General features: G+C 37.6%; 1 protein-coding gene across 1 annotated transcript in view; it reads right to left on the bottom strand.

Moving 5' to 3' along the window:
- Positions 1 to 23,711, bottom strand: part of ADGRA3 (adhesion G protein-coupled receptor A3) — a 57,093-nt gene extending 33,382 nt beyond the window's left edge. Inside the window, exons 1-3 of the mRNA XM_082050531.1 lie at positions 23,145 to 23,711; positions 7,908 to 7,979; positions 1,002 to 1,073 (exon numbers count right to left, since the gene is read on the bottom strand). Coding sequence (XP_081906657.1) covers positions 1,002 to 1,073; positions 7,908 to 7,979; positions 23,145 to 23,413 — 413 coding nt within the window. The 5' untranslated portion in view covers positions 23,414 to 23,711. The remainder of the gene's footprint in view (positions 1 to 1,001; positions 1,074 to 7,907; positions 7,980 to 23,144) is intronic.
- Positions 23,712 to 26,329: the final 2,618 nt, after the last annotated feature.

Raw genomic sequence — 26,329 nt, 5'->3', positions numbered from 1 at the left:
TCACATGCACTACGTCACTTAATTTTTTGACGTCAGAGAGGCCTACACCATGCATTTATTCTTCATAAATAGGACCACCTCTGTATTTATACTTACATAAATAAATACGATATATTTTACAATTTAGGTCTTAAATCAAATTGCCAAAAATTCTTAAACAAATGAAAATTAACCTTGCAAGTAGTAATGGTCCAGAATTGGTCCTTCAGTTTTAGTTTTAAGGTTTTCAAAAGTGCAACTACCAGCAAAATTTCCTTTTAAGTGAGATAGATCATATGATCAGTGACAAATGAACATACACACTACAAAAAATTTAAGAAGGAAAGCTGTATACTGACTAAATGTGGGGATGTCAATGAAATCACTTAAGACTCAAAGGCTGAAAATCTGAAGAATATTTAAAGAAAATTTTTAAAAGCCAGCATGCTGAGGTCTTGTTTTTAAAGCTTTATCTAGGACTGAATTTTTACAGCCAAGGTATAAATCCCCCAAAAATGTGTTAATGGGAATGTTGGCACAATCTTCAATAAAGCAGTGTTAACAGTCCTGTAACTTTGTAACTTCACTGTAGTATTAATAGCAAGGGACTCAATGTTCCACTATGACCTTTGGGGAAAAAAAAAAAAAATCACGAGTTTAACATTTAAGAAAGCAAGACTTGATGGCATCAAACCTCTGAATGAACATCTACCCAGTGATGTTTCAAGTCACCAAAATACAAAAAGGGAGGAAGAATACAAGAGACTGCCAGGAAGAACAAGCGAGACTGCCAAGCCACAAGCAGAGGATGTTCTTGAGTCATAAGACTGAGAGCAGACTTTGTTTTATACATACATCTATGTGTGCATGTATAAAGTTGAACAGCACATACATATTCAGCTTTAAATATATGAAATATATAAAAACTTTGCTCTCTATGTTGCCAAAACCTAAGACTTATTCTACTCCCAGGCTTGTTTTGTTTGTTCTGTTTAAACTGACTAGCTAGATGTGCTACTTACAGTCTTTTCAGAGACGAAAGCCCCAGAAAAGCTCCTGGATCTATAGTACTAATAAGGTTGTTCTTAAGGTCCCTGTGGAGAAAAATTAAGACATAATATTTACTATAAACTACTCTTTAAAACAGATATACATGCATGAAGATACACTTAACTTGTCTCAACTCGTTTGAAAACTGCCAAAAAAAGCCATACGATACATTTCTACTTTCTCTAACATAATATCTTTCAAAATTTGAAAATCTGTATTTTAACTAGAAAGAAGAATCTAAATAACACGTGTATTCCTTTAAATATTCTATTAGTTCCTATCACATGAAAGGGTAAAGAGTCAAAGATACTTGGCCACAGTGTCCAAATAGGTTACAGCTGCTTAGGGGTAACATTTGCTCATTACACAAAACTGTGTAGGTAGGCTGTATTCCTCAGCCTACCCAATTTTAAATACTTTAGCAGTCCCCAGCATCTACCAAAAGAAGCCAAACAAGATTCTAAAAATACACCGAAGACACAACATTGAAAGTTTCCACTAGTGCACTAGTGTTACTGACACCAAAAAAAAAGCCCTGCCTGAATTCCAAATACAGCTGGTGGAAAAACAGCACAGATTTTTAAATCTTAGATCTATAGAATAGGAGACTGCAAGGAGAAATGTATAGTAACTATGTCATTAAACTGCTTTATTCGTTGTACAAGTAACATAGGAGTATTGACTTGTAACTCAAGATATTTTGCAGATACAGCTTAATTTGAAAGGTCACAGAAAGCATCTGCCAGCATCTACACAGCTTTGAACAAACTTTATCGCCGCATGAATGTTAAAATTATTTCTACGTCCTTATTAATCCAAGATTTTTTTACTGCACTGTTATCCTGAAGCTTCGCAGGCACTTATTTCTACAAGAAAAAATTCTCATTCCTTGGTAATATGTGAACGTTCTGCATTTTAAAAGAAAATCAGTAATCTCAATTAAAAGCAACATTTTAGTAAGCAAGGATAAGGAAAAAAAAAACCTCCTACATCTACCACAACATTAATAATTCTGCCTGAAAGAGAATTGTACAAGAGGATTACATCTACCATCACACAGATACGCATGAGTGAAAATATAAATCCATCCCAAGATTTCACAATAGCATTTCCTACAGCCACCTTAACAAATCACGGTACAACAGACAGTGTCATGGCACATGAATCCACTTCAATGCTATGACTAATAACCATTTTCAATACTTGAAATATTTTAAATACTTTAAATTTACCTTGCCGTACAGTAAATTAATTCTAAATAAAACTATGACAAACTTATCTTATCTCAACTTTATTTTCTTGCCCTGTACAGTGGCAGGGACTGCCAACTACTTCCAAAGCAGTATCAGGAAACTGAAGAATTGTGGAGTTTTGAAGCCTCTTTTGGCCCAATACCAAGACCATGACAAATCTGAAAATACTAAATGTTATTTGTCACTCACCATCAGTCTTTGGGACAGGGAAGAAAAATGATACTTATTCATATTTTAAATTTCAGTTTAAAATCACATAACTCCCACTTAAAATCTTACTGTTGAAAAACACTTAGGAAGAAAAAGCTTGACAACATGCCTTGGAAGTCCACTAGTCTAGATTATCAGTGATGTTTTATTTAATTAGTTAAATTCAAAGCATACTCCCTGATACACTTCTTTCTTAAAACCATTGCTTCAGTGGAAAAAAAAAAAAAAAATCTAATTTTTAAATTAAAAGCAAGAGTTTTACTACTTACACAACCTCTTTATATGTTTTGTCAGATTAGTTGATAAAAAATGACTAGTCTATTCTTTATGTAATTCTTTTGCTTTTTCCCTTCCCCTTAGTAGGTATTAATATCAGTTCCAGAAGGATGATTACACTAGAATTAATATATTATTTTTAAAAAGAAATGCCAACAATGTTCATGTTTTCATAAAAATCAATGTATATTCTGTATTTTGTAAATAAGATCGCAAAGTGTTAATGAACCACCATGCTTAAGTAATTTTTAAAACACAGCCTAGATGCCCCAAGTGTTCACATTTTCTCAACCTGCAACCAAAACACTTGGGGAGTCTCTGAGGTTTTCCCCCTGCTCTCAGTGGCAGTCATTAATAAGTAGTAGCTACGTATTCATCTATCAAAAAGTATTAGCAGATGAAAACTGTGAAATAAAAGATATTTAAAGATCTCAAAATTAACACAGTGCTGACATGTCTGGCAGCTCTTCAGAAACAGTAGATGATGTTGATACACAGGCTGGTGCAACTGCCAGGACTCCAGTATCTGGGACAGTTTCTAAATGAAGAAATGACAGCTGCAGCTAAGCCAACAGACTGATAAGATTCTCACGAAAAGAGAGGTGGAAAAGACAGTCTCTGAAAATTGTGTTTGGCTTCAAAGTTTTTGTTGTTTTTAACACTTACAAATACATAGCTACAAATTGGTGAGTTTTAACAATGGGAATTTAATCGTCTCAGCCACCGATCTCAATAATTTTTCTTTGGCAAAGCTCAACCAAGAGGATATAGTTATAGGTATTTGTTTGTCCAAATAAAAGAAAATCTGTGCAAAAGAAATCCATTACAAGAAGGTTCAGTTAGGGTAATATTACAACACCCCAAGCTCTACGCCATCAGTACACCTTTTATCTTACAGTAACTACATCTTTCATCTAGCAACTAAAAATACTGCTACAAAAAAAAAAACCCACAAGCCACGCAATAGAGCAATCTTACACTGAGCACCTAAAAAAAAAAAAAAAAAAATAGTTTTCTCTTAAATCTAAATAACACTGCAGATGATGATGCCCCTGTATTTATCAGGGAGAGTGAGTAACTGAGATTACGACAGTTGAAAAACTTTGTATTTAGGGGATGTGATGAGGACATGTAGTCCAACTTCTGCCTCAAAGCACAAGTAAATCAGACCAACTGCCCTGCTGTTGTATCCACTGAAGTCCTGCAAACCTCGAAGGATGCAGATTTCACCCATCACATCACCCAAATCTCTAAGTATTTAGCCATTCTCATTATGAAGAATTTTCTTATGTCCAATTGGAACAGCTCTTCTTCAAATCCATGACTAAGTGAGCAAATAGCAACTTATCAACAAGCAAAAATATTTTTAAGAGCCTGACAACCGCACCTAATGTTATCTTGTTAAGATAAGAAAAAAATCTTAATGAAAGAATATTTAAATTTAACTATGGTTTGCCACGTAACAAACAAAATCCTTTCATTTCATTAGAATTTATAATTAAATGTTTCAGTGCATGTATACATACTTAAAAACTACTTATGTATTTATACATCTTACTTATAATTTACGGCTTTCTGTCTCAGCACAATGAAGATTGTCTGAATTATTACTAAAGCATCCTGCAGGCACCAAAAAATGCATATGTATACATACTGACATGTAAACATTATTTAGCTCTCTCCACTACCATTGGATAAACTATCTTTTCTTCCTGAACAGAATTTGAAAATGAATGTCAGACAAGAAATACATAAGCTACCATGGATTCTTACTATACAAAATGCCTTTTCAAAAAGCAAATGGGGGAAGACAACTAAGTAAGAAATGACAAGAAGAGGTTAAACATGACATAGCCTATCCCTCCTACAGCCCTATGAAGTACAGATTTTATTCAAACAGATCCAACAAATGCTTATGAATAATTAAACAATTTTTATCTTTTCTCATCATTCACTTAGTACGATTTAAATTCTACCCTATACATACATAAACTTCCCCCCTAAAACACAGCAGGCTATTTTTAGAGTTTTCACCATCAATGTACCAAATATTTAGGGTACCTCCAAAACTATCGATAACTGAAAGCACAATACTTTATTGCATGTGAGTCTCAGATGTAGAATTCTACTTTCAGGTCACCATATTCAAATTGTATGTTAGACTCAAGTGCTGCTGGAGCTGTTTCACTAGGTTCAAATAACTCTCTCTAGAAAAGGAAAACTGACTTAGATCTATCACTAATTTTGATAATATCAGAATAATACAAGAATAAAAAGCAACTTGAGTGTCCAGGTGCATAAGGAACTACAAAAGAGATGACAGTTCTGAAACTTGGACACTTTACAAATGGAAATTAAAAAGCTGTTATTAAAAATCATCTCTTGAATTTTTAATAAGTTCTTACATATGCTTTTAACATCCCCTTGCATCTAAATAAATCAATAGTAAATTAGATCACTTTGTTTTGCTGTCTTGCCTACTCCATCACATTATCTGTGGCACGGATGAACTACAAGAGTCACAATTTCTTGAAAATGTAATGCAAAAATAAGAAAGAAAAATGTTTGAGACTACCACACTTAGGCAAACTAAAGAAAAGCTAAAACCTAGACCAGAAAACCTTTTTGTTTCCTTCAAATAATTTCTATATTTCCAACAGTTCAGAATACTCCAAAGCATTCCATTTCGCAGCACAGATTTTTCAGCAGACTAGAAGTATATTTCCTGCTCCCCTCACCATTCGTCTTTCAGAAATTACCTGAAAAACAGGTGAGGATGAGGAAAATAAATATTTTGTTAGCCTAACACTCTGTATTGTCCTTAAAGAGCCACAGCTAACAAAGAGATGGAGCTTCCAGAAGCAAAACCAGAACTAAAGTTAGACCAGAAAATATGTTCCTGAATATTCAGAGAACTGTTTCTCTGCTCGTTAATATTCAAGTAAGAAACACCAATACTCTCCATTCACTTGTCAAGACTTCTAAAAAAACCCAAAAAGTTCAGGTACACCACTAGAGGAACTCAGGTCTATCTTTTCACATGCTCTACTGCAGTATCACAACAAAAATTAAAATCAGAAACTGTTACTGTCTGGAAAAGTATTAAATGCTCCTATTTTTACTCAAGGCACCTATATATCTGTAGATTTGTGCTGTAAAAAGGGCAGAAAAAAATTAGACTCTCTACAAATAACACTCCATATTGCATATTTTCCCTTTTCAAAGGTTTATTACCACAATCTAAAAAGACTGTCATTATTTACAGTTTGATAAATATCAAACCCTCTTCTGCTCCCTAAATATCTTACTGAATTCCATGCCTGCCTCTTCCTCCTTTCTCCTTCACATACAATGAAAACTAGTACTTTACAAATACATAAAGTCATCTTCTTATCCTCACAAAAATCAAGAGGCAGCATTAGCTGGCTTCCAGACAGAAGACAGCAGTTTGCTTCTAAGTTGCTGGACTTTGACTAATGCAATATAAAGTCAAGTATCTACTAGATGAAAAATTATCTGTCACAAATTAGTTGTGCAAGAAGCTACTACAACATTTAAACAGCAGGCAATTCATAGCAAAACACAGCATTAACAAAGTCCATGGAGATTAAAATACTTAACATCTTTTTGTGTAGACACTTTAATTACAACTTAGAGCAGTTAAAATCTTTTTACCTGCTTACTGTTATTCAGTTGTTTCTCCTTTATGACGAAGACACATGGCCATTAATAATCACTTGCTAGTGTATTAACTCCTACACCAGTGTACATAAAGTGTGTCACTCATTCAGATGAGACCACCATACCATCTAAAATACTGCTATCCCAGGTCACTTCAAATGCTCAAAACATGATACCTGCCTTACTGCTTCCTTTTCCTTTTCATGAAAAGAAAGATATTAAAATAATCTAGAAAATCCTTATAAATGACAGGAATTAAATGGAAGCAAGCTGGGTTCTTACGACTTTAAAGAAAATTAAGATTTGTATTCATAGAGCAAACTAAAATTATCATCTCAATCTAATTAGATTTTCAAGTATTTCCTGTCTGAAAATTGTAACGAGTTACAACAAATAACAACTGTCAGCAGATGCCTTTATTACCTAAGCAAGGATGCCAAAATTATGTGTAAAGATCTAGAATGCCATCACAGCTGATAACCTTCCTTCTTTGGCACAATGGCTTATTTCTACAATAAAGTTCATCTGCCAGTGCAGAAGATAAATCTTTCTTTTGGCATGTGGGGGATGGAATGGAGGAAGCATTTGAATTTATTTAGGCCAGGTGACCGGGATTGCAGCTTTCAAGTTTTAGAGGAAGAATAAAATACTTTTAATCCCCTGAAGCCAAAAGGCGTTTGGAACTCTTCCTAGATGTTGCAAGATGATTATGAAACTGGCTGCTTTCCCAGTCAAATGGCCTAGAAAAATCCTTATCTCTAAAGTTTCTGCTTGCTCCCAGGTAGATCAACCTGCCAATCCTGACCTTCTACCAGCTGGAAAAAAAGCTGACTGTAACAGAAGCTACAGTGCTGCTGCTTATCCCATCAGTGATAAATCATCTGAAAGGAAAAGTGAAAGCAGGAAGCAAAAGGTGTCCAAGAAGATACTCCCATCAGCCTCACTCTCAATTCACACCCCTCCATACATTCGGTATATACCAAAGTTGTAGAATAAGCAGCAAAACTCTTAAAATAAATGTCAACAAATTTAAAATTACTCTACTTTCTTTTAGAAGCTCTAATACATCTGCTTCCCCTACAAATATACTTTACAGTTGTTTGATAAAGGATGTGAAACTTCATAAGTAAATTAAAGAAATCATTTTCTTTGCAACATAAGTTTTCATATTATGAGACCAACAACAAAAAAGCAAACGCGGTCACCATGGCATTCCAGTGAACTTCCCACTAAAACTGCCCTAATCTCACATCCAGGTGAGATTATCGCTTTATGCTGTTAAATGACTTTCACATTCATGAATGCTCAACTATGTTACCTCTTCAATCACAAAAAACCCACATCATAATAAAGTAAGAACAGATTTCTTAAGACATTTGTTCCCAGAATTATTAATGAAATATAAACAGAATATAACTTAATTTTTAAAGTGAAAATAGCTTTTTAAGAAGTGCTTACAGTCTTTCAAGAAGGTGTAATCCAGAGAAGGAACCATTCTTCAACTCTGTTATTTTATTATTACTCAGAATCCTGTAAACAAAAACAGACAAGAACAATATATTATGTTTGGTAACAGAAGGATTTGGTGCAGCTTACATTTCTGGGGTAAATCTTTTTGTTTAACAACACTTATATCAAATTACAATGCCTCGGTCATTGTCTGAGGTGTACAACAGAACCGCTTAAAAATTATGAAGGAGAAAAAGGACTTTCTGTGTTATGAAACCATGCAAGCTTACGTAATTAACATGTGAGAGAAAATTCACCCATATAGGATTATGATAATAAAACACCAGAACGGGTGTCATAGAAAATGCAGCATTAAACAACCAACCTACACGTTCAACATTCTGTTCTTCCATAGCCATTTTGGCTTTCAAAACCACACAGCATTTCACCTGTTTCCCATTTCCTCAGCCACATGCTCACTTCTCCCAGCCATCTGTCACACATCCATCCTTCTCCTCAGTGCAATCTTTTTAAAACAGCTGCAAATAAGGCCAGCAAGCACTCCTTCACTTCTACCTAACCTTTCTTCTCTTAAAGGACCACACAACCACAAGTTCCCCCTTCCACACAAATAACTGGATCAGGCCCATCTAGCCCAGTACCCTATTCTGCAATCACAGCCCTATGCAAATGCAAATTATCCACAAATTAGAAAGTCCCTTGTATAGCTGGATGCTTCCTTACTTAGAAGGACCTGCTTTCTATACAGCTACATATTCCTCTGTCACAAAAAAGGCCTATTTTCCTTTTGTATCACATAAAATTTTGGCATCCACAACGCTCCTTACAAAACGTTTCACAATACCATTCCATTCGTTCTGAACACGGCTCCTGCTCACTTCATTTGATGCTCCCCACTTCATACACTGAAACAAGTAGAAATCAATCTCTGCACCTACCCTCTCTTTAGCACATGTAATTATGTAGAAATCTAGATGTTCTCTTGCCAGATGAAAGATTGATAGTATAGTTAATTACAAAAAAAAAGTCATTTTGGGCAACCTTAATAATTTCTGAGCTCTTTCCAACTTCATTACACTTGAAAAATTCTGAGATAAGACCACCAGAACAAGACACAGACAAGTCACAAATATACACAGTGGGATAACAATGTTCTATTTTGTTTCCTATTGTTTTCCTAGCAATTCCTGACATCTGATCTGCCGTTACCACTTGTACTAAGAACTGAAGATTTCTGGTCAGTTCAGTGCCCATCATCTCATATACAAAGACAAAATTATCATCATCCCCAAAACGATTTTCATTTTTCTACAGTGCTGCTTCTGCCATTTTATTGCCCAATTATTAGTTTCACAAACTTCTTCCAAAATTCTTCACTTTACCCTCATCCTTATTACATCACAGAACTCAAACTCTGTCAACCTCCTACTCACACTGTTTTACAGGTCATTAAGAAATACATTGTGCATTACGGGTCTCTAAGCCTCTACTCCACTGAGAAAACTAATCATTTACTTCCACATCCACTTCTTATCCTTCAGCATGTTAGCTATTCATATCAGGATTTTCCATTTTATGCTGACATACTATTTTCATCAAAAGCCTTTGGCAAGGGACTGAGAGATGCCTTTTGGAAAAGCATTTATGTCTCATCATATCAGCTGGATCATCCTTGTAAATAATTTGCTGATTCTGAAGAACTCCAAAGGTTTCTAGGGAAGAGCTTCCCATTACAGGCAACATAAATTTTCCAGAGTACATCTCTCTCTTTATCCAGGTATCCAATACATTTACTATGAACTCTGCTGATTTGTTCAATGCAGACATCATACTTTGAACCCTGTAGTTCCCCTAAACTCCTGATGCATTTATTAAAAAAAAAAAATATATATATATATTAAAAAAAAAAAAAAATCAGCATTTGCTACCCTTCCAGTCCTCAAAAAATCAAGTTCATTCTAAGCAAGACCTCAGACATTCTTAATTTGAATTTTTCATCCTCGCCATCTTGTCACTTATTCAGTCTGTCAGTTTTTTCCATAACTTCTGCTACAGTCACTTCAATTTCAGACAGGTCCTCTGTTAAATGCATCCTGCAGATCCAACATGTCCAAGCACTTCTTCACTTACACCAATTACACCTTCAGGCTGGATAACTACTTCTGCACTTACAACTGCCACTAGGAGATTTCTTTCCAGCCTACTGCATCTTTCAGCTATCCTTTACTACAGCCATAAATGAAAAACACACACACACCTCTGTTTCCTCTGATGCATAAACTTTATCTAATGATTACAAGGATTAGTACTTCAAAACACATCATGAATAAGATAAAACTAAAATACAGAAACAGCAGTCTATGAAAACAGCATTTTCACACAACCATATATTACACTAAGTAGTTTTCTTCTCCAGGTTTCTCAAAGACTGCCTGGAGCCTCTGTGGTTTAGACAAACACACGGCAGGCAATTTTTTTGTTTCAAAGCTCCGGCTCTGAGTCACTCTCAGTCTCACATACACAGAATCAAGACAGCTGAACACATTATTTGAAAATCTTTCCATTTCCAGTCTGACAGGCAGAAGGCTTGAAAATTCTTGAGGTTAAGATTAAATCACTCAAACGAGGTAACAGTTCTGATGTTAAAAGGAGGAGATCCCATTCCTTCTCCTCCCTGTACAGTCAGCCCATGTATTTCTGCAGCTCATCTCAAGTCAGTCCCTGGTGCCCACTCCACAAGCAATGAACATTAAACTACATATTCACCCAAGGCACCTTCCAAGAGATTAATTTATATGTCAACCACAACAGTATGATCAACACAGTACGCTACACAGTCAGCTAATCCTGGGTGAAGACTGATGACAGGAATGGTAGAAAGGATGAGGAAAAAAAAAATGCAAGTATTCTGAGAACTTGCTGCTGTATGTGCCTGTAAAGCCTATAACATCCACTGGAGTGGTAGCTAAGAAAAAAATTTGCTCTTGTGAAAATACAGTTCCAGAGCCAAACAAAATTAAGCTACTTTACAAGGAGAAAAGAAGGAAAACTGGCCCTTGGCTTCAGCTGGGATAACCTAGATGACCAAACAAATGAAATACATAGAGTGTTTTTTTAAAAACAGATGTACAAATCAAGAAATCACAGTTACTCCTCAACCAGAATACACATTTGCAAGGCTGGTAAATAGAATAATTATCATAAACAGCATCATCATAATCTACAACTTGGAATGCCTGCAGAAGTAGTAAAACTTAAATGAAGCATTAAAAATAATATGTCCTAAAGTCTTTGAAACTACTTTCACTTCTACTCAAAGAGAAAAAGGGTTCAGCCTAACTAGTAAGTAGTATTTGTAGAAATGGTAGGTATAGGATTTATTCTGTAAACCAAATCTATTCAGAGCAAAGCACACCTTTATTTCAACATCCTTCCTGGTTTCAGAAATGTGTGTGGGGAAAAAAATTATATATAAAGAAATGAATTAAGTAGCTTATAAGAATCCTCATTAATAGTTAATGCAAACTGAACATAAGGCATAACTGCAGCAGGAAAAAAAAAAAAAAAAAAGACATCCAAAAAACCTCACCACTTCCCTCCCCCAAAAAACAACCAACACCAAACAACAACAACACAGCACACCAAACACAGGACAACTTCCCACCTATGGATAAAAGAAAAAACATGAGATTCAGGAAACACACAAGTCAACACAAGCAAGCAAAAAACTACGCTCTTTGGTAACAGAGAAATAATTTGTCAGTTATAACTGACTTCATCTTAAGATTTATTCATTTTCCCTGTACTTTTTCCAGGAAAAGAAACTATCCAAAATGGAGCAGAAACCACTTCAAAAGTAGCTAAAACTGAATGGACTAAATTTTAACCAAATAAAAGTTACAGCTCTGTAAAAAAAAAAAAAAAAAAAAAAAAGTTTCTGACATCACCTAGAAAATAATAGGCCTAAAGTAGAAGCCTTTGAATATCTGTTCACTAGGTAAATTTCTCTCTGGAGTGTGATGTACAAATTATAGTCAGCCTGATTTAGTATTTTCTCTGCAGAAGCTCTAAGTTGCTCAACCATAAAGGTTTAGTACAATAAATGATAGATTTTACAACACTCCATACAACCTAAGACATTTCATCACACTTAAAATTGTTGTAAGTGTAATCTTTAAAAAAATGCAGTTTAAAACTTGCTATTAATATATTTAGTCTATACATTATTTGAAGTGTTAAGAGAGGTGGCATACAAAGATGAAACACGATAAAGCGTTCACCTCAAAGTAGACATCTTATAGTCACTTTCAGAATTTCTGTGCATTAATGTACAGTGAAATGATGGACTATCATGTGCCACTTAGACACCGAAAATTATTTGTGACCAATAATAATTCGAAGTTACTGGTTTAAGACCATAATTTTTCCTAAGAGGCAAGTAATTCTGAAAATATGCCAACTTTTACATCGTTAAGAAGTTCAAAGGCAAAATGGCAGAGAGCTACAGATTTCCACTTCTCCCCATCTTATTCAACTCATCTTTAACAGGTGACTTTGTAACATGAATGTTGTACCTGGATATTTCATGAAGGGGTTTCCATAATCCAATGTCACTGTTGCTTTTTATGTATTACAAACTCCACATGAGATTTTTTTTTTTTTATTTTTTTAATGATCAACAATACCTGCTTGGAACAAACGCATTTTGCCTGTCCAACCCTTACATAACAGAAAAAACAATGTGGACCTACTGTATGCAAACAGTGTCACAGCCACAGGAACTAACACCAAAGACTTGGAATGAAAGGCATCTGAAAAGTAGGCTTTAGAAACCATTATGGACAACAGCTCAAGTCAGCCTAAAATGACACATTTCCCCTCTCCTTTGAGCAGAACAGTTATAGTTGCAGAGACAAAGAGATGATCCAAAACAACACACTTCAAGGAAAAAAAAAAAAAACAAACAACAAAAACAAACAACACAACACCCCCCTCCCTCCAAAACCATCCCAGCTTTTCACCCATTCCAAGAACATTATTGCAATGTTCCTTTGTTGAATATAGCTTGGATCTGAAAGCCCTGTTTCTGTTTTGCTCCATAAAGTTGTAGAATTTGGCAAAACTTTGCAAAAAAACTCAACTCCGGGTCTAACTTATTGGCAAGACCTTTCGCAAAAGATGCCCAGTTTTAGCACACAAAATAGAACTATGCAGTCAAACTCAAAGTCTGTTCTTTGTACTACAAATAGTTTTACAACAGATACTAAAGGTTATGTAATGTAATCATCCTTTTCTCATACTGCGGGGAAGCAGAAATCAAGGTTTTAATTCTTTTTTAAATTAGAACAAAGTGGTAAGCTCTAAGTGAGAAAAGTTTTGTTCAGTGAAACAATTTGCGTTTGTCAGCTTTAAAACAACCATCCTTAAGACAGTAGTCAACTAGACAAGAATTTAGATTGCATCTCCAAACTTCACAAATGAATCATTTCATAGGATACTATTAAAAATCTACGCATACGCTGACTAACACTGTTACCAAAAAAAAAAAAAGTCAAAATGGCCTCTGTACAAAGAGCTAGGAGACAGTGTAACTGAATAAAGTCTTCGGCCGAATGCTAAAGACTCACACAGAGAGCCAGGAAGCAGAAAATAAATCCCATCATTTCATGACGATGGCTGTATACTCAAAGGACTGCAAAAGCAGCCACCAGCAAAAATTGGACTAAAGTAACCATCTGTACAACCAAGAAAAATGCTTTCTGCTGAAAGCTGTGAACATGCAAAAAGAAATACATTTTTCAAAGTTTATCTTGTAGCAGCTCTGATTTCGTAAGGATATAAACCCAGTATTTTTCAACAGTTAGTATTTTGCCTTCTAGTGAGTTACTCATGTCAAACGGAAAGAAATGCAAGTAATAGACCAAGCAGAACATGAACAACATTTGCTTAAAAGTAACTCTGAAATGAAAACACTCCACAAGCTACACACAAAGAATTATGAACCCTTCCAAAGCCCCTAACAAAAGGAGATAGTACTTTCCAATTTAACAAAAACATTATACCTGAGGAAGCTTAACAATTAAACATTTGCAAAATAGAAACTTGCAACTGATAAAATATTTCCTGTGCTATTTCATTACTATGCACATTAAACAATATTAAGATTGTAAACTAAAACAGAAGTAATGAAATCACCGAATAAAAACTGTGCCCATTTATATCACTCCATTTTTAACTGGGAATGTGCTAACTTCATATGATGTAATGATGGACTTCTTTTCTACACAACCCCTACATCATTGAAGCAACTATGCTCACTTTGTCACTTTGTGCACTGCTATTCCAAATAATTTTTCTTGATATTCAGTGTGTGACCACATGCCTTATTTATTGCCTTTCTTTAAGAAAAAAAAAAAAAAAAAAAAAAAAAAATCATTAAGGACAGAATTCTTAATTTCCAGAAAAATACAGTAACAATCACTGGAGTATCTCAGTGAATTTTCTATGTAAAAGTCCTAGAAGGACAGAACTGAGGGGCAAAACAGAATGCAAGAATGAGTAGCTGTGTTGCTGAAAATTATACTACTATCAAAAGAAATTCTTGTGAAATTATAACCTTACTAACCAAACTTCTCTTTCTAGCACTTATCCCAGGTTGGAAAGCCTACCTAAGAGAAAATGAAGGGGACACAGCAACATCTACTTTCTTTCAACACTAACTCTGAGTTGCCATCTCTAAAGTTAACCAAAAGCACTCATAACCTAGCCCTTGTGACCATTACATTCTGGGAAGCTTCCTCCAAGTTCCCTCTCCCCCCCTTCTTAGCTGTAGCATCTGCATTAGTTTAAGAGATGATGACGGGCCCTTTTTGTAATGACCCTCCTGTCTTACTCCTCTCCCTTCTGCTCCCTCCCGAGTTTCCTGCTCCTTATCCACCAGACGTAGATTTTTTAGGATTCTCACAGACTTGCAGTTTAGTGCAAATTTACCCCTCCAACCTCCATACACTTGCTTCACAGGAAATACTGCACACAGGCAGATGCCTAGCCAGACTCTTAACTTAAACTGTTACAGAAAATATATTGTGTGTGCCAAATCACACTAGTATTACACTTATAGCATATGCTGCCCTACCCAGTCTCATATGTATTTACATTTCCTATTAGGTGCATGTGCTCTCTAGAAAGGGCTTTGTCTAGACACATTTTAGCAAGCACTTCCTGTCAACTCCTGGCATACAAAGATACATTTTCACAAACATGTATATCCTAATGCTACAGAAGTCAACAGGTTCTGGATAGTTCAGCTCCCTGAGCTGACTAGGCATGGAGCAAGACAAATGTTAGTACAGCAGCAAGGGAGGGGAAAAAAATCCCATACCCACACAGCAGGAGACTGGGAGATCGAAGTATGAACACACCAGCTCCAGTACAGGCTGCAGTTTTACAGGCACCTGGGTGTGGATGTAACTTTCTGCACTGGGGAAGATCTTTCCCCTGCCCTCACAAAGCCGGAAGAGAGGGTAGAAGGGACTTCCTTCTCCAGCACAGAGCTGGAAGGTCAGCTCACTGAAACTTTAATGAGCCCATCGACAGGCAATTTTGATCACTAGTATGAATTTCTGTTAACACCAGAGGCTGTTTTATCCTCAAACATCAGTTCAAGGTATTAGAATCAGTTGTTTGGTATGTCTTACAGGACGCTTTTAGAAATCTGAGCATAACTTGCAAACTTTGAGTGATACTAAATTTCAGGGTAAAACCTCTTCTATGACGACATGGACTAACTAATAATAAGTTGTTGTATCAGACGGAAATAAGCCTTTATGTTCACCTGCTCAGATGGAAATAGCACACGTAGACAACAGCAGTAGTTTTCCCAGACTGAGTTACAGCACTACTATTTCTTTATATGATCTGTCTTCTCCTACTGGCTTCCAGACACTAATAATGCCTTTACTGATTTTGTGGGTAGCTGCTGAATTTCAAAGAGTTCTTGCCCATCTCACGCTAAGCCAGTTACACTCATTCTTCAGCATCTTATCTCTTCTGCCTTCATTCCCTCAAAGTTCTTCCTATTTCCCATCTCCATAACCAATACAAGCAAAGAAACCCATGATCTCATCTCAGCACCCCCCAACTCCAGTAGTTTCTGCCTTTTAATCCAGTCTCCTGCCTTTCTTCACTCCATATCTAGACCTTCACCTCCCTCCCTCTACCTCAAAGCATCGTTTTTCCCCTAGATTGAACTGACCTAGCCAGTGACATAGATTGTACTCTTAGACAAAGCACCTGAAGACAGCACAGCCCACAGCCACCTAGAAATGTAATGCTGGAGACTTGCCTGGATGAACCCTAGAACACACTGTCCAGTGCAGAAAGAATTGTGAAATTAAGTTGTCTATTTCTTATTTAATCAACCTGCATTTATAATGTTTGGTTTGTCTCCCCCCAAAAAAGCTCTTAGTTGGTCTGCCTTGCCAAAAAGGTCAAGTTCCTTTTCCAAAAGTGACAACCCCACAGCCTTGCCAAAACTGGCTGACTAGCTTGGATCACACACACCGCCAGAGCAACTGCTCAGGGACCAGCAGCTCTGCACAGCCGGCAGATGTGCAGGACAGAGCTGTACAGCACCACTGGACATGCCCTATGCCATTACTGAAGGAGTCATCACAACACAGTGATCCACATCAACAGTAACTAATGGATCCAAACTGTCCTGCTGTAGCACTCTAGGGGCAGTAGGACAGTTTTCACTGCTAAACAACCAAACAATGAAATCCAAAGGTGAAAATAAAATTCTCACCTATTTACTGTGTTAAAGACTAAATATGTTTAATAGATTATTTAAGATTTTACAAATTAATATTCAGAATTCATTAAGTATCTCATTGCAGAAAGCAATTTAAGACAATTTATTATTACTAGTGAAAAGAAAAGCTCAACTGTTTTTAATCTTAATGGATTAACTACTGATACAAATAAAACATTTCAACTGTATAGATTCAAAAATTACAGAGACTATTATGGTGAAAATACAGACTAAATACGGGAGTAATGACAAAACCATAAACCTGCAACATATCTGGCCCATGCAGAGTACATATGGGAACCATTAAATTCTGAAAAATCTAACCTTGCAGCTCCATAGTTGTTTTAAATTACAAAAAAAACCCTTGAAACATGAACAAACTGCAAGCAAAAAGGAACGAGACACATGCAGTTCATCACTGCAGCACAAACTTTAATTCTATTTCTTTAACTCTTGACATTAACTTTAAATTTTTAGTATTTTGCAGTTTTTCCAAACTGAAACAAAACCAGGAGTACTAGTGATCAATAGAAGACAACAATAAAAGAAAAAAGTATTAATCCTGAAGACAGAAATCTCTCTTCCTGAGGCTAATGAACACATAAAGGGCATTGCTCATATGGACATCTTCAAAGGAATAAAGGTATTGGGCAATTCTACACTAATATCGTGGCTTTAAGAATTAAAACAATAATAATAATAATAATAATAATAATAATAATAATAATAATAATAATAATAATAATAATAATAATAATTTGTCCTCATTACAAAAATTTGAATTTGTTCTCCATTATTTTTCAGAACTTATCTCTATCCTCCTCCCTTATTTTTAACTCAGAAGTAATCAGTACATAGCTTTCATGCAAAATTTGAGCACCAGGCTTGTAACAACTGCCTATGGCAGAAGCCATATTTCTAATTAATTTACATATTTAAGCAAAAGTACAATAATCTCATTGTGAAAGGCACTTAAAACAATTTTTAAATGCTTATATAGAATAATAATTTAAAAAAATCAGTATGCATTGATACAGTCGTCATTGTATGAAGACTATTACCAATCACAACCCACCATGCATGTTACATTAAAGCCATTACTGCACCACTGAAATAAACAAGCATATTCAAACTTGGCTGGATACTTATTAACAAGGTAACATTCATGTCTTCTGAAGTGGAATAGTTTTTTAGATCAAACAAAACAATGCAATTTAGAAGAAAACACCGTTCAAATTGTGACCTCAAAATTTTCTTGCAACACTCAAATATACACAAAAGTGTCCACAATCATACAAGAATATTGTATGTATGCAATATTCTATAATAACCACCCCACAATAATGAATTAGCGTTTAAATAGGGCATACAGCAAGGCATGAATCTGATTTTTAATGTGGATTGCTATCTTCTCAATGAGGTAAAAAACATACACAAAACCTCGTAGATGTATACTGAATAGGCCTACTAAAATACAAGCCTAATATAAAATGAAACACCCCTAATGATTTTTAGGAGTCAGATGCCACTGGTAAAAAGGCATGAGCAAGTACTTGGCAAGTCACACAATTGTGGATGCAATGATTCTCAAGTACTGTCTCTCTACTGCCTTGTGTTCATGAGTAAAATGTATTTTGCACAGGCCGTGTTTCCACTGACTAAATAAAATTTTAAGATGACTTTTAATGGGAGTTACTAGCCCTTTATGTCTTAAAAACAAACAAACAAACAAACACGTTAACACCGCCCAAATTATTAATACTGGGCACTTACAACAGTTTAAAATAGACTATTTTAACAACAACCAAAAAAAAAAGGAACTTTCTGTCAAGGGCACCTTCAAATTAATAATGGAAATGTACTTTAAAAGAAGAGGCAAACTTCCACAGAAGACATTTACTATGCCTATACTTCCTGTTTGTCAATGTTTTGGTAAAGGATACTTTTTTCCTAAACACATAATAGAGAAAGATCCAACTAAGCAAAACAAAGGAAATGAAAACAGTTTAGAAAATACCAGATCACACCTTGGGAAAAAAAAAAAAAAAGAAAAAAAAAGAAAAGAAGATTAAAAATAATAACTATAAATCTCTACATAATATCTATTTCCTTTCTTTTTAAAACTTGAAAAGTCCTTTTTTCTGTCAGAAGGAAAAAATTACTCGCCTAATTACACGTAATTCGCGTAATTACAATGTAATCACACACTGTGACTCCTTGCAACATGAGTGACTTTGAAACTTTGAAACTTGCTTTGAAACTTTTGGAATTTAGGTATTTGTGTTACAAATGGAAAGGCTGTGCAGATGTCTTGCGGGCCAAATAAGTTTGCCTTTCAGCTGCTTAATGGATGTAATTCAACATGATTATTTAGGAGCTGGACAAAAACTGGGACATTTTAAGATGTTTCTCAACAGTAAACCAGTTAAGTGTATCTTTGAACAGTTCTGAACAAAAACAACAAAAAAAAAAAAACCACACAAAAAACAAAACAACAACAACAACAACAACAACAAAAAATAAAAAATAAAAAAACACCACACCACAGGATAGTGCTCTGGCTTGTAAATTCTAACACTTGCAAGTGCAAACACTGATACTCATGTGTTCCTACAAGGACATGTGAGTAAGCAAAGCAGTAAGGCTCCTGATTCAGATACACAATTCTTCACTGAATATCTATACTTTTATTGTGTTGATTTAGATTCCTATTCCTATAGGATAACCTATGCGTAATGGGTAACTAAAATTCTCAACAAGTAACAAGGATTACAACCGCATGGGCTTGTCTTCAGTGGGATTACACATTCTCCTCCAAAGAATGACGTAATGGCTAATATCTAATTTGTTATGACATAATTTCAGCTTGCATCAAAGAAATACAACAGCAATGGATTTCTTATCTCAGACTTCTATTACAAGAGTATAGTGCATTTTTTACTTACACGTGAATCATTGCAATGGTCTCAGCATCTACTGAAATACAGAGCACGTCAGACGAAACATGGAGTTACATTCACCCAGATATGTTATCTTCACATCAAAAGCATCTCATCTGGCTGGTTAAACTACAAAGGTCAAAGCCATCTATGGCGTTCATGTAGATATAGCCTTCATTTGCATCCCAATCAGTTTTTATTACATAAAGCTATGAAAAAGTCCTTTTCTTAACTACAACTAACTTTAATTAATCTTGTAATTTGACCTAACTGCTCAGTAAAGCACCAGATAATTCTACCTGGATCTTCATTTACAGTGCTCCCAGAAATCCTAAACATTACTTATTCTCCCACAGACATCTCTCTATAGTTTAACACTCCTCTTTCAATGTTTGTTTTCCTTCCTCAATCATTAAACAAACTTACTTCATCTCTTACCAATTGAAAAGAAGTTAGGATGTGTTGTTTGTTTGTTTTTTTTTCTGAAGAGTAACTAAAGATTCTACTACTGACCTAAATTAACAGGACAACAAAATGTTTTGTGGCAAACAAAAGCCAAGGCATTTCATAAATTAAAGTGACCTTGTCCAACTTATGATTAGCATTGTTAACCACTAACTACAATGGTGTGCAAGAATGATACAACCTGGCCAGCATCTTCAGATGCTACTCATTCATCCTAATTTCCACTATTTCTCTTACTTCCTCACTTTTTAGATGCTTTTGTGCTCAAAAATATTTCACTGGTGAAAAAAAAAAAAAAAGCCACAACTGTAAATGAAGCAGCTGATGTACTCAAAGGCTAAGAGTTAGATCAGCAATAAGGACTGAATAAGGATTTCCAAAATTAATACAATCACTTAATTTGAGACATTCCTAGGTCACTTAAGAACCAAAAAGTTTTGTAAAACTACAAATTACTCTTATTTAAAATCGGTTTGTGCAAAATAAGAGCCAACATAAAATTAACTGAATTAAAATGTAGCTCATCTACACAACAGTGATCTATTTTCAGCTACTTATCTCTGCAGTGATCCACTAATCCAAAAAGCTATAATAGAACTAGTACTTATCTTAATAGAAGAATCCCACAAGAATCAAGATTCAAGATAACTCAGGGCAGTTTGACACTAATCAGACAACTTTCCACTATCCACCAAATGTTGCAATTCTAAGCATCAGCTTGGAAGAAAAAGTAATTTTTGGCAAAAGATTAGATAATGATTAACCCAGCCACTACTGATCAACATGTTAGTGAAATGGCACTTGGCAAAACACCTCATAAATCAACAAAACTTTCTAACCAGATTAACACAGATCCAGTAACCAAAAAAAAAAAAAACAACCACACACTAAACAACACACTCAAGAGATACAGAAGCCACACCTTTAAGAGTCAACAAAAGATCCTGAATCACAACAGCTATTGTGTCCATTCTCTGAGAAAAAGCAGGAACATTGGTTTAAAACTCTTTGTCTTATATTTAAGTAAAATTTCAAAGTGTGCATTCATATTAATTGTATCAACACCATTATGATACTTGCTACAAATAACAATTAAAGAAAACACATTGTTTCCTGCTGTGTCTATTAAAAGTTTAAAAAGGAAAAATAAATGTTTTGGAAGTTATCATGAACTTCAAAGGTCAGTTAAAACTGAAAGCAACTAATTAGCATATGTAGATATGCTCTAGATGCACTCTAGATAATTAAGGAGTATGAAAATCAAGATGAAAGATGAATCATTCTTCCACATTCTTCTGTCACTGCAATTATGAGCAAAGGTCCACTCACAGCCAGGCTACTGTGTTTGATATCTGCTTGTCTTTCACAGCAGATCTGTCACTACAAGTTTTCTGAAACAAAAGGCTCCCACAGTCAACTTTTTCATATCAACGGTACTAACATCTACTTTTATCAAAATGTTAATGGATAATGCTATATTTTTAACAGATAATCAGCTGCAAAGCCTTTGAGGGTCACAAAGGCTAAAATGAATTTGTTGATCAAACAGCTGTCACCTTCTACCTTTTGCTTTCTTTTCTTTTTCAGAACCTTCATGTATGAGTATTTATGGTTACTTCTCACAGGTCATTTAGAAGTGTTCTCTGAACCCTTACAGATTGCCAAGCAAGAACAACTACTTTATCCTTAATCACCTCCTTTTTTTTAATGCTTTCCCTTTTCTCATAGCTCCACCTCCATGAATCTGTCACTGACTGCATCCACACCTTACTAATACTTCCTGAAGGAAGCTCTTCCTTGGTGTTTCAGTGCTGACAAAGCTCACAAAAGCAGCAGTCAGACTGTTGTTCTCTTGACAGAACCATATACCTCCTGTGCTTAATCTCAGACTATAGGTAAATCTTTCAAACCTTTGGTTTCCAGTTAAGCATATAAATATCTTAAGTACCAGTACCACAGGCACTTTACAGCTTTCTAAAGGACAGGGTTCCACTTTTAGGGCTGTCCACTGATGAAATCCAGTGCTGCTGACGTCCCTGCCCATGGCCAGGCGACTGGACTTGGTGATCTCTAAAGGACCCTTTCAACCCAAACCATCCTATTAACTTCTTTGCTAGACTGACCAGTTAATGTCTCAGGAAGAAAAACCACATGCAAATCCTTTATTTGCATGTGCACACTCATGTCTAAGTAAACAGCAACATATTTCTTACTTTGGAATAAGTTGCACATCCTGTTTGAAACTTGTTTTTCAAATGGATGAGCTAGAATTACCTCCACATAAAAACAGCACGCCTACTGCTACGTGGAAGTAAACTGACCTTTTTTTCCAAAGAGGAAACAAAATAAATCCCTTTGGCTGGTTTTATTGTGAGCCATAATGAATAAGTTGCTGTTTGCTACCACAAAACTTCAGGCCCACCTAGCCTACACCGCACAGTGAACAGTTCACGCTCTCTGTTAGTGCTCAGTTGTTAAAACTACCTCAGAGCATGATACTCCAAAGCTCAGTTTCTCCTGAGATTTAAAGTAAAGGGAAAAAAAAAAACACAACAAGTACATTTAGAGAAGTTTAAAAAACAAAGTGCAACTACTTCTAATAAAGAAATACCTAAGCTTTCCTGAACGGTTTGATGGAGAGCAGTCCCAGAAGGGAAGCAGCAGCAAGGGCTGTGCGGGGACGTCGCTCCGCGGGGCGGGAGGCGTGGGGGGTACGCAGAGCGGGACCGTCCCGCACAGCCCCCCGCTCGCCGGTGAGTAACGGGACGCTCCCCCACCCCCTAAAATCAGCATCCTGGGAAGCTGAGGAAAAACGCGAAAAGCACAACCAAAAAAAACCTCACGGTCCCAAGGGCTTTCCCCAGCAGCAGAGGGGGATCAACCGCGCGCGCCCCCTCCCCCCCACGGCTGACCCCATTTTACCTCAGGCCGCCGCTCCCTTCCGTCACCCCCCCACCCCGTCCACGTCGCACCAAGGCCGCCCACCTCCCACCCGGGGACGGTACTCACAGGGTGACCGTCCGGTTGGGCAGCGCCTCGGGAGGCAGGACCTGAGCGAGCTCCAGGTTGCTGCAAACTACCTTCACCTCCACCGGTCCGCCGGCCGCCGCTGCTTTGCCGGCGCTCTTGGGACGACTGTCGTACTTGCATCCCGGGGGCAGCACGGCGCCGCCGCCGCCGCCCCCCAGCACCGTCAGGAGCAGGAGCGCGGGCAGGAGCCCCGCCGGGCGACGGGGGCGCGGCGGGCGGCAGGGAGCTCTGCGGCCGGGGGGCAGCATGGCGGGGCTGTGCAGGGCCCCGCTCCGTCCCGCTCCTCCCGCAGACGGCGGGGACGGACGGGGTCGGCTGGGCCGGGCAGGAGCTGAGCGAGCGCAGGGGGCTCGCCCTTCGCCCTGGCCTAGCTCCGCGGGGGCGGCGCCAGGCGCGGCCGCAGCGCTACCGCCATGTGGTGCCGGTGGGCTGCGGGCGGGCAGAGCCTCGGCCGTCACAGCTGCCCTCGCCTTTGTGTCGGGGCCGGCGGGTTCCGCGCAGCAGTAGCAGCGCCGCCTTCCGCCGGTGTCGGAGCCCCGCGGCGGCGAGCGCGCCCGCCGGGCCTCAGCCCCACTGCGCAAGCGCCGCGGTTGAGGCTGCGGCCACAGCGCCTGCGCGGGTGAGGGGCCGCGGCGGGGCGGTGCTGCTGCCCGGCGGAGGGGCCAACGCTTCCGAGGGGGGAAAGCGTTCGCCGCATGGGGAGCTCCTGGCCGAGTCGTCGGTAGCGTTGGGCCTGCCCGCGGTCCGGCCCTCTCCCCGCAGCCGTCGGCTCCTTCCTCATGGCCTCCTCCAGCAGGAGCTCTTCGTCCAGGCCCCTCAGTGGCCGGCGTCTTTGGGTCCCCCAGCATTCTGTAGAGTCCCTTTGGCGCTCCTTTGACAGGGGGTCCTGTCCCCCTCGCAGAAACAGGGTGGAGCGGTGTGGTTTCCCTCTCCTCTGCTTCCATCCCTTGCCTGCTGCCCCCAGCTCCAAGTCCTTGATCTTGCAAGAGGACCTGCTCCCATTCATGCCTCATGGAGAAGGGATAATCCCGTGCCTAAGTGCTAGATGTTTTTTAGTATTCTGATGCTAAGTATCTTGTGCTTGTAATTCATTTGTCCTCAAATCATCCCTGTAAAATAAGGTAACTGTTATTCCCACTTCACAGCCAAAGAGCCAACGGGTGGGAAAAGTTACTTCAATATCACCCATCTCAAGTGTTAACAAACAAACAAAAACCACAAACAAACAAAAACCACAAACAAACAAACAAAAAACCCCCAACCGACACCTACCTACAATGTGTAATTTCATTACACTCTTGGGACTGCTTTTCTGGGTGTAGATATATCATGTTCTCACATTTCTCTGCAGCCAGCAATGCCTTTGTGCCAATGACAGCTGAAATTCTCAATACATTCTTTGCCTCCAGTAGGTGTGAGCATAATAACTGTTACCTAACTTGCAATAAAATTACAAAATCTGTCAGCACCTATTTTAAGAATTTTAAGAAAGACTTTGCAGAACCTGTAGGAAGTTCTGGTCCCTAAGCAAGAACTCACAATGGCCCATCCTTACAGAAGAGCTCTGGCAAATAACACCCTGCAAAATACCAGTTGCTACAGAGAAATGCAATTTTAGGTATTGGCAATAACAGCTGCCAATATACATCTTACAAAGACTTTAACCTAAAGTGTCCTTGAATATTGTTGAACACTCAGGTTCTGACCATTCTAAATGTAACCTCGTGAAAGATACGGGCAAGCAATAGGAACTGTCATTTGGGGCAAATGCAACAAGGTTACACTAATAACATCACAATTACCTGGGCATGTTGTAGGTACTCTATACCCACCATAGTGTTTCTGATTATCAATTGTATGGCCTCTTACAAATGAAGATGGAACCTGAAATTGTTGATAAGAAAGCAAAGAGGACACAAGTCCTTTAACATTAGGTTTGCATGCCACTGAGTCACACAGCAGGACTAACCTGATCTGAGTGAGATGCAAGGCCACTATTGAGCTAAATTAGGTCAGGACACAAAATACAAAGTTCATGATGCCCTTGTTCTCCTATGCTGCTTTTGTGACAACTGTAAGAGGAGACATGATTAGCATAAAACCAGTGTAAAGTAAATTCCTCCATTTTGGGTTTTGTTTTAAACAAATTGAAACGGCAAGGTGAATTTGTGTTGGATCAGTGTTTTGTGTCATAGAGCTTCATAATTTTTGATCTGGCACCAGGAGTTTTAAAGCTGGATTAATTATATCAAACCACAGCCCAAGATACTTTTTTTCCCTCAGAAGTAGTGCTGAGTTAAACAGTTCTTCCTGTAACCTTCAGCTATGTCAATACCATGATCTAATTCACTTCATAGCTACACAAAAAATTGTACTGGTTTAAGGATCAACATGGAGACAGGACACACAGCTGCCTCTTTTGGCAGTGAAGCCAGTTTATGCCAGTTTAAAACACTGATCCCATGAGAATTTTGGCTTGGCATCACTACAGTTTGAGCATAGCTAATCAAGGTTGCACTTGAGTGCTATTGAAGGGAACAGTCCCATGTTTTTCTGAAGCTGCTTGCTCCCCTCCCTTGTCTTGCGTATGTGGTAACGCATATGATTTGACCCCATTAGTCTCCAGTTGTATCAATGAGATGATCCACGTGGTCACATGATCTAAAGATGACGATCAAGGTGGTGAACTGTTGCTTTTGGTCACTAATCACAGATCAACTTAACTGTTAGTTTTCCTGTAATCCTGGAGTGACAAATTTCTTGCCACTGCTTTTCATCTTAGTGTCATGTCCAATTCCTTTCCTTCTAATTTGTAGATTCAAGTGTGTTACTTGCCCTTGATGTTTCTGAACTCTCCTCTCTGTTCTGTCCACTCCACTGAGATCAACCATACTGAGATCTCTAACTATGGATCCCAGTTGCAAAGCTCCTACAATTTTAAATGATGTTTCTGTTTAAACTGCTACTATTGAAACCTTGAAGTATTGCTCTCTGTTGACTTATATTCTCTTAGTTTGTTTCTGCTGTGAATCTAATTCCAGGACATATTGTTTCTCACCTGTTTTCAAAAGGCTTAAAAGGCTTCAAGCAAGAGGTTCTTCTTGAAGGCTTATGCTTTTACCCTCATCTTTCCTCTTTCATACAAATTACTGCAACTTCCATTC

The sequence above is a fragment of the Streptopelia decaocto genome, assembly GCF_964273445.1.
Source record: "Streptopelia decaocto genome assembly, chromosome: 4".
Lineage (NCBI taxonomy): Eukaryota > Metazoa > Chordata > Aves > Columbiformes > Columbidae > Streptopelia > Streptopelia decaocto.
This window is presented reverse-complemented; position numbering and strand designations above follow the sequence as displayed.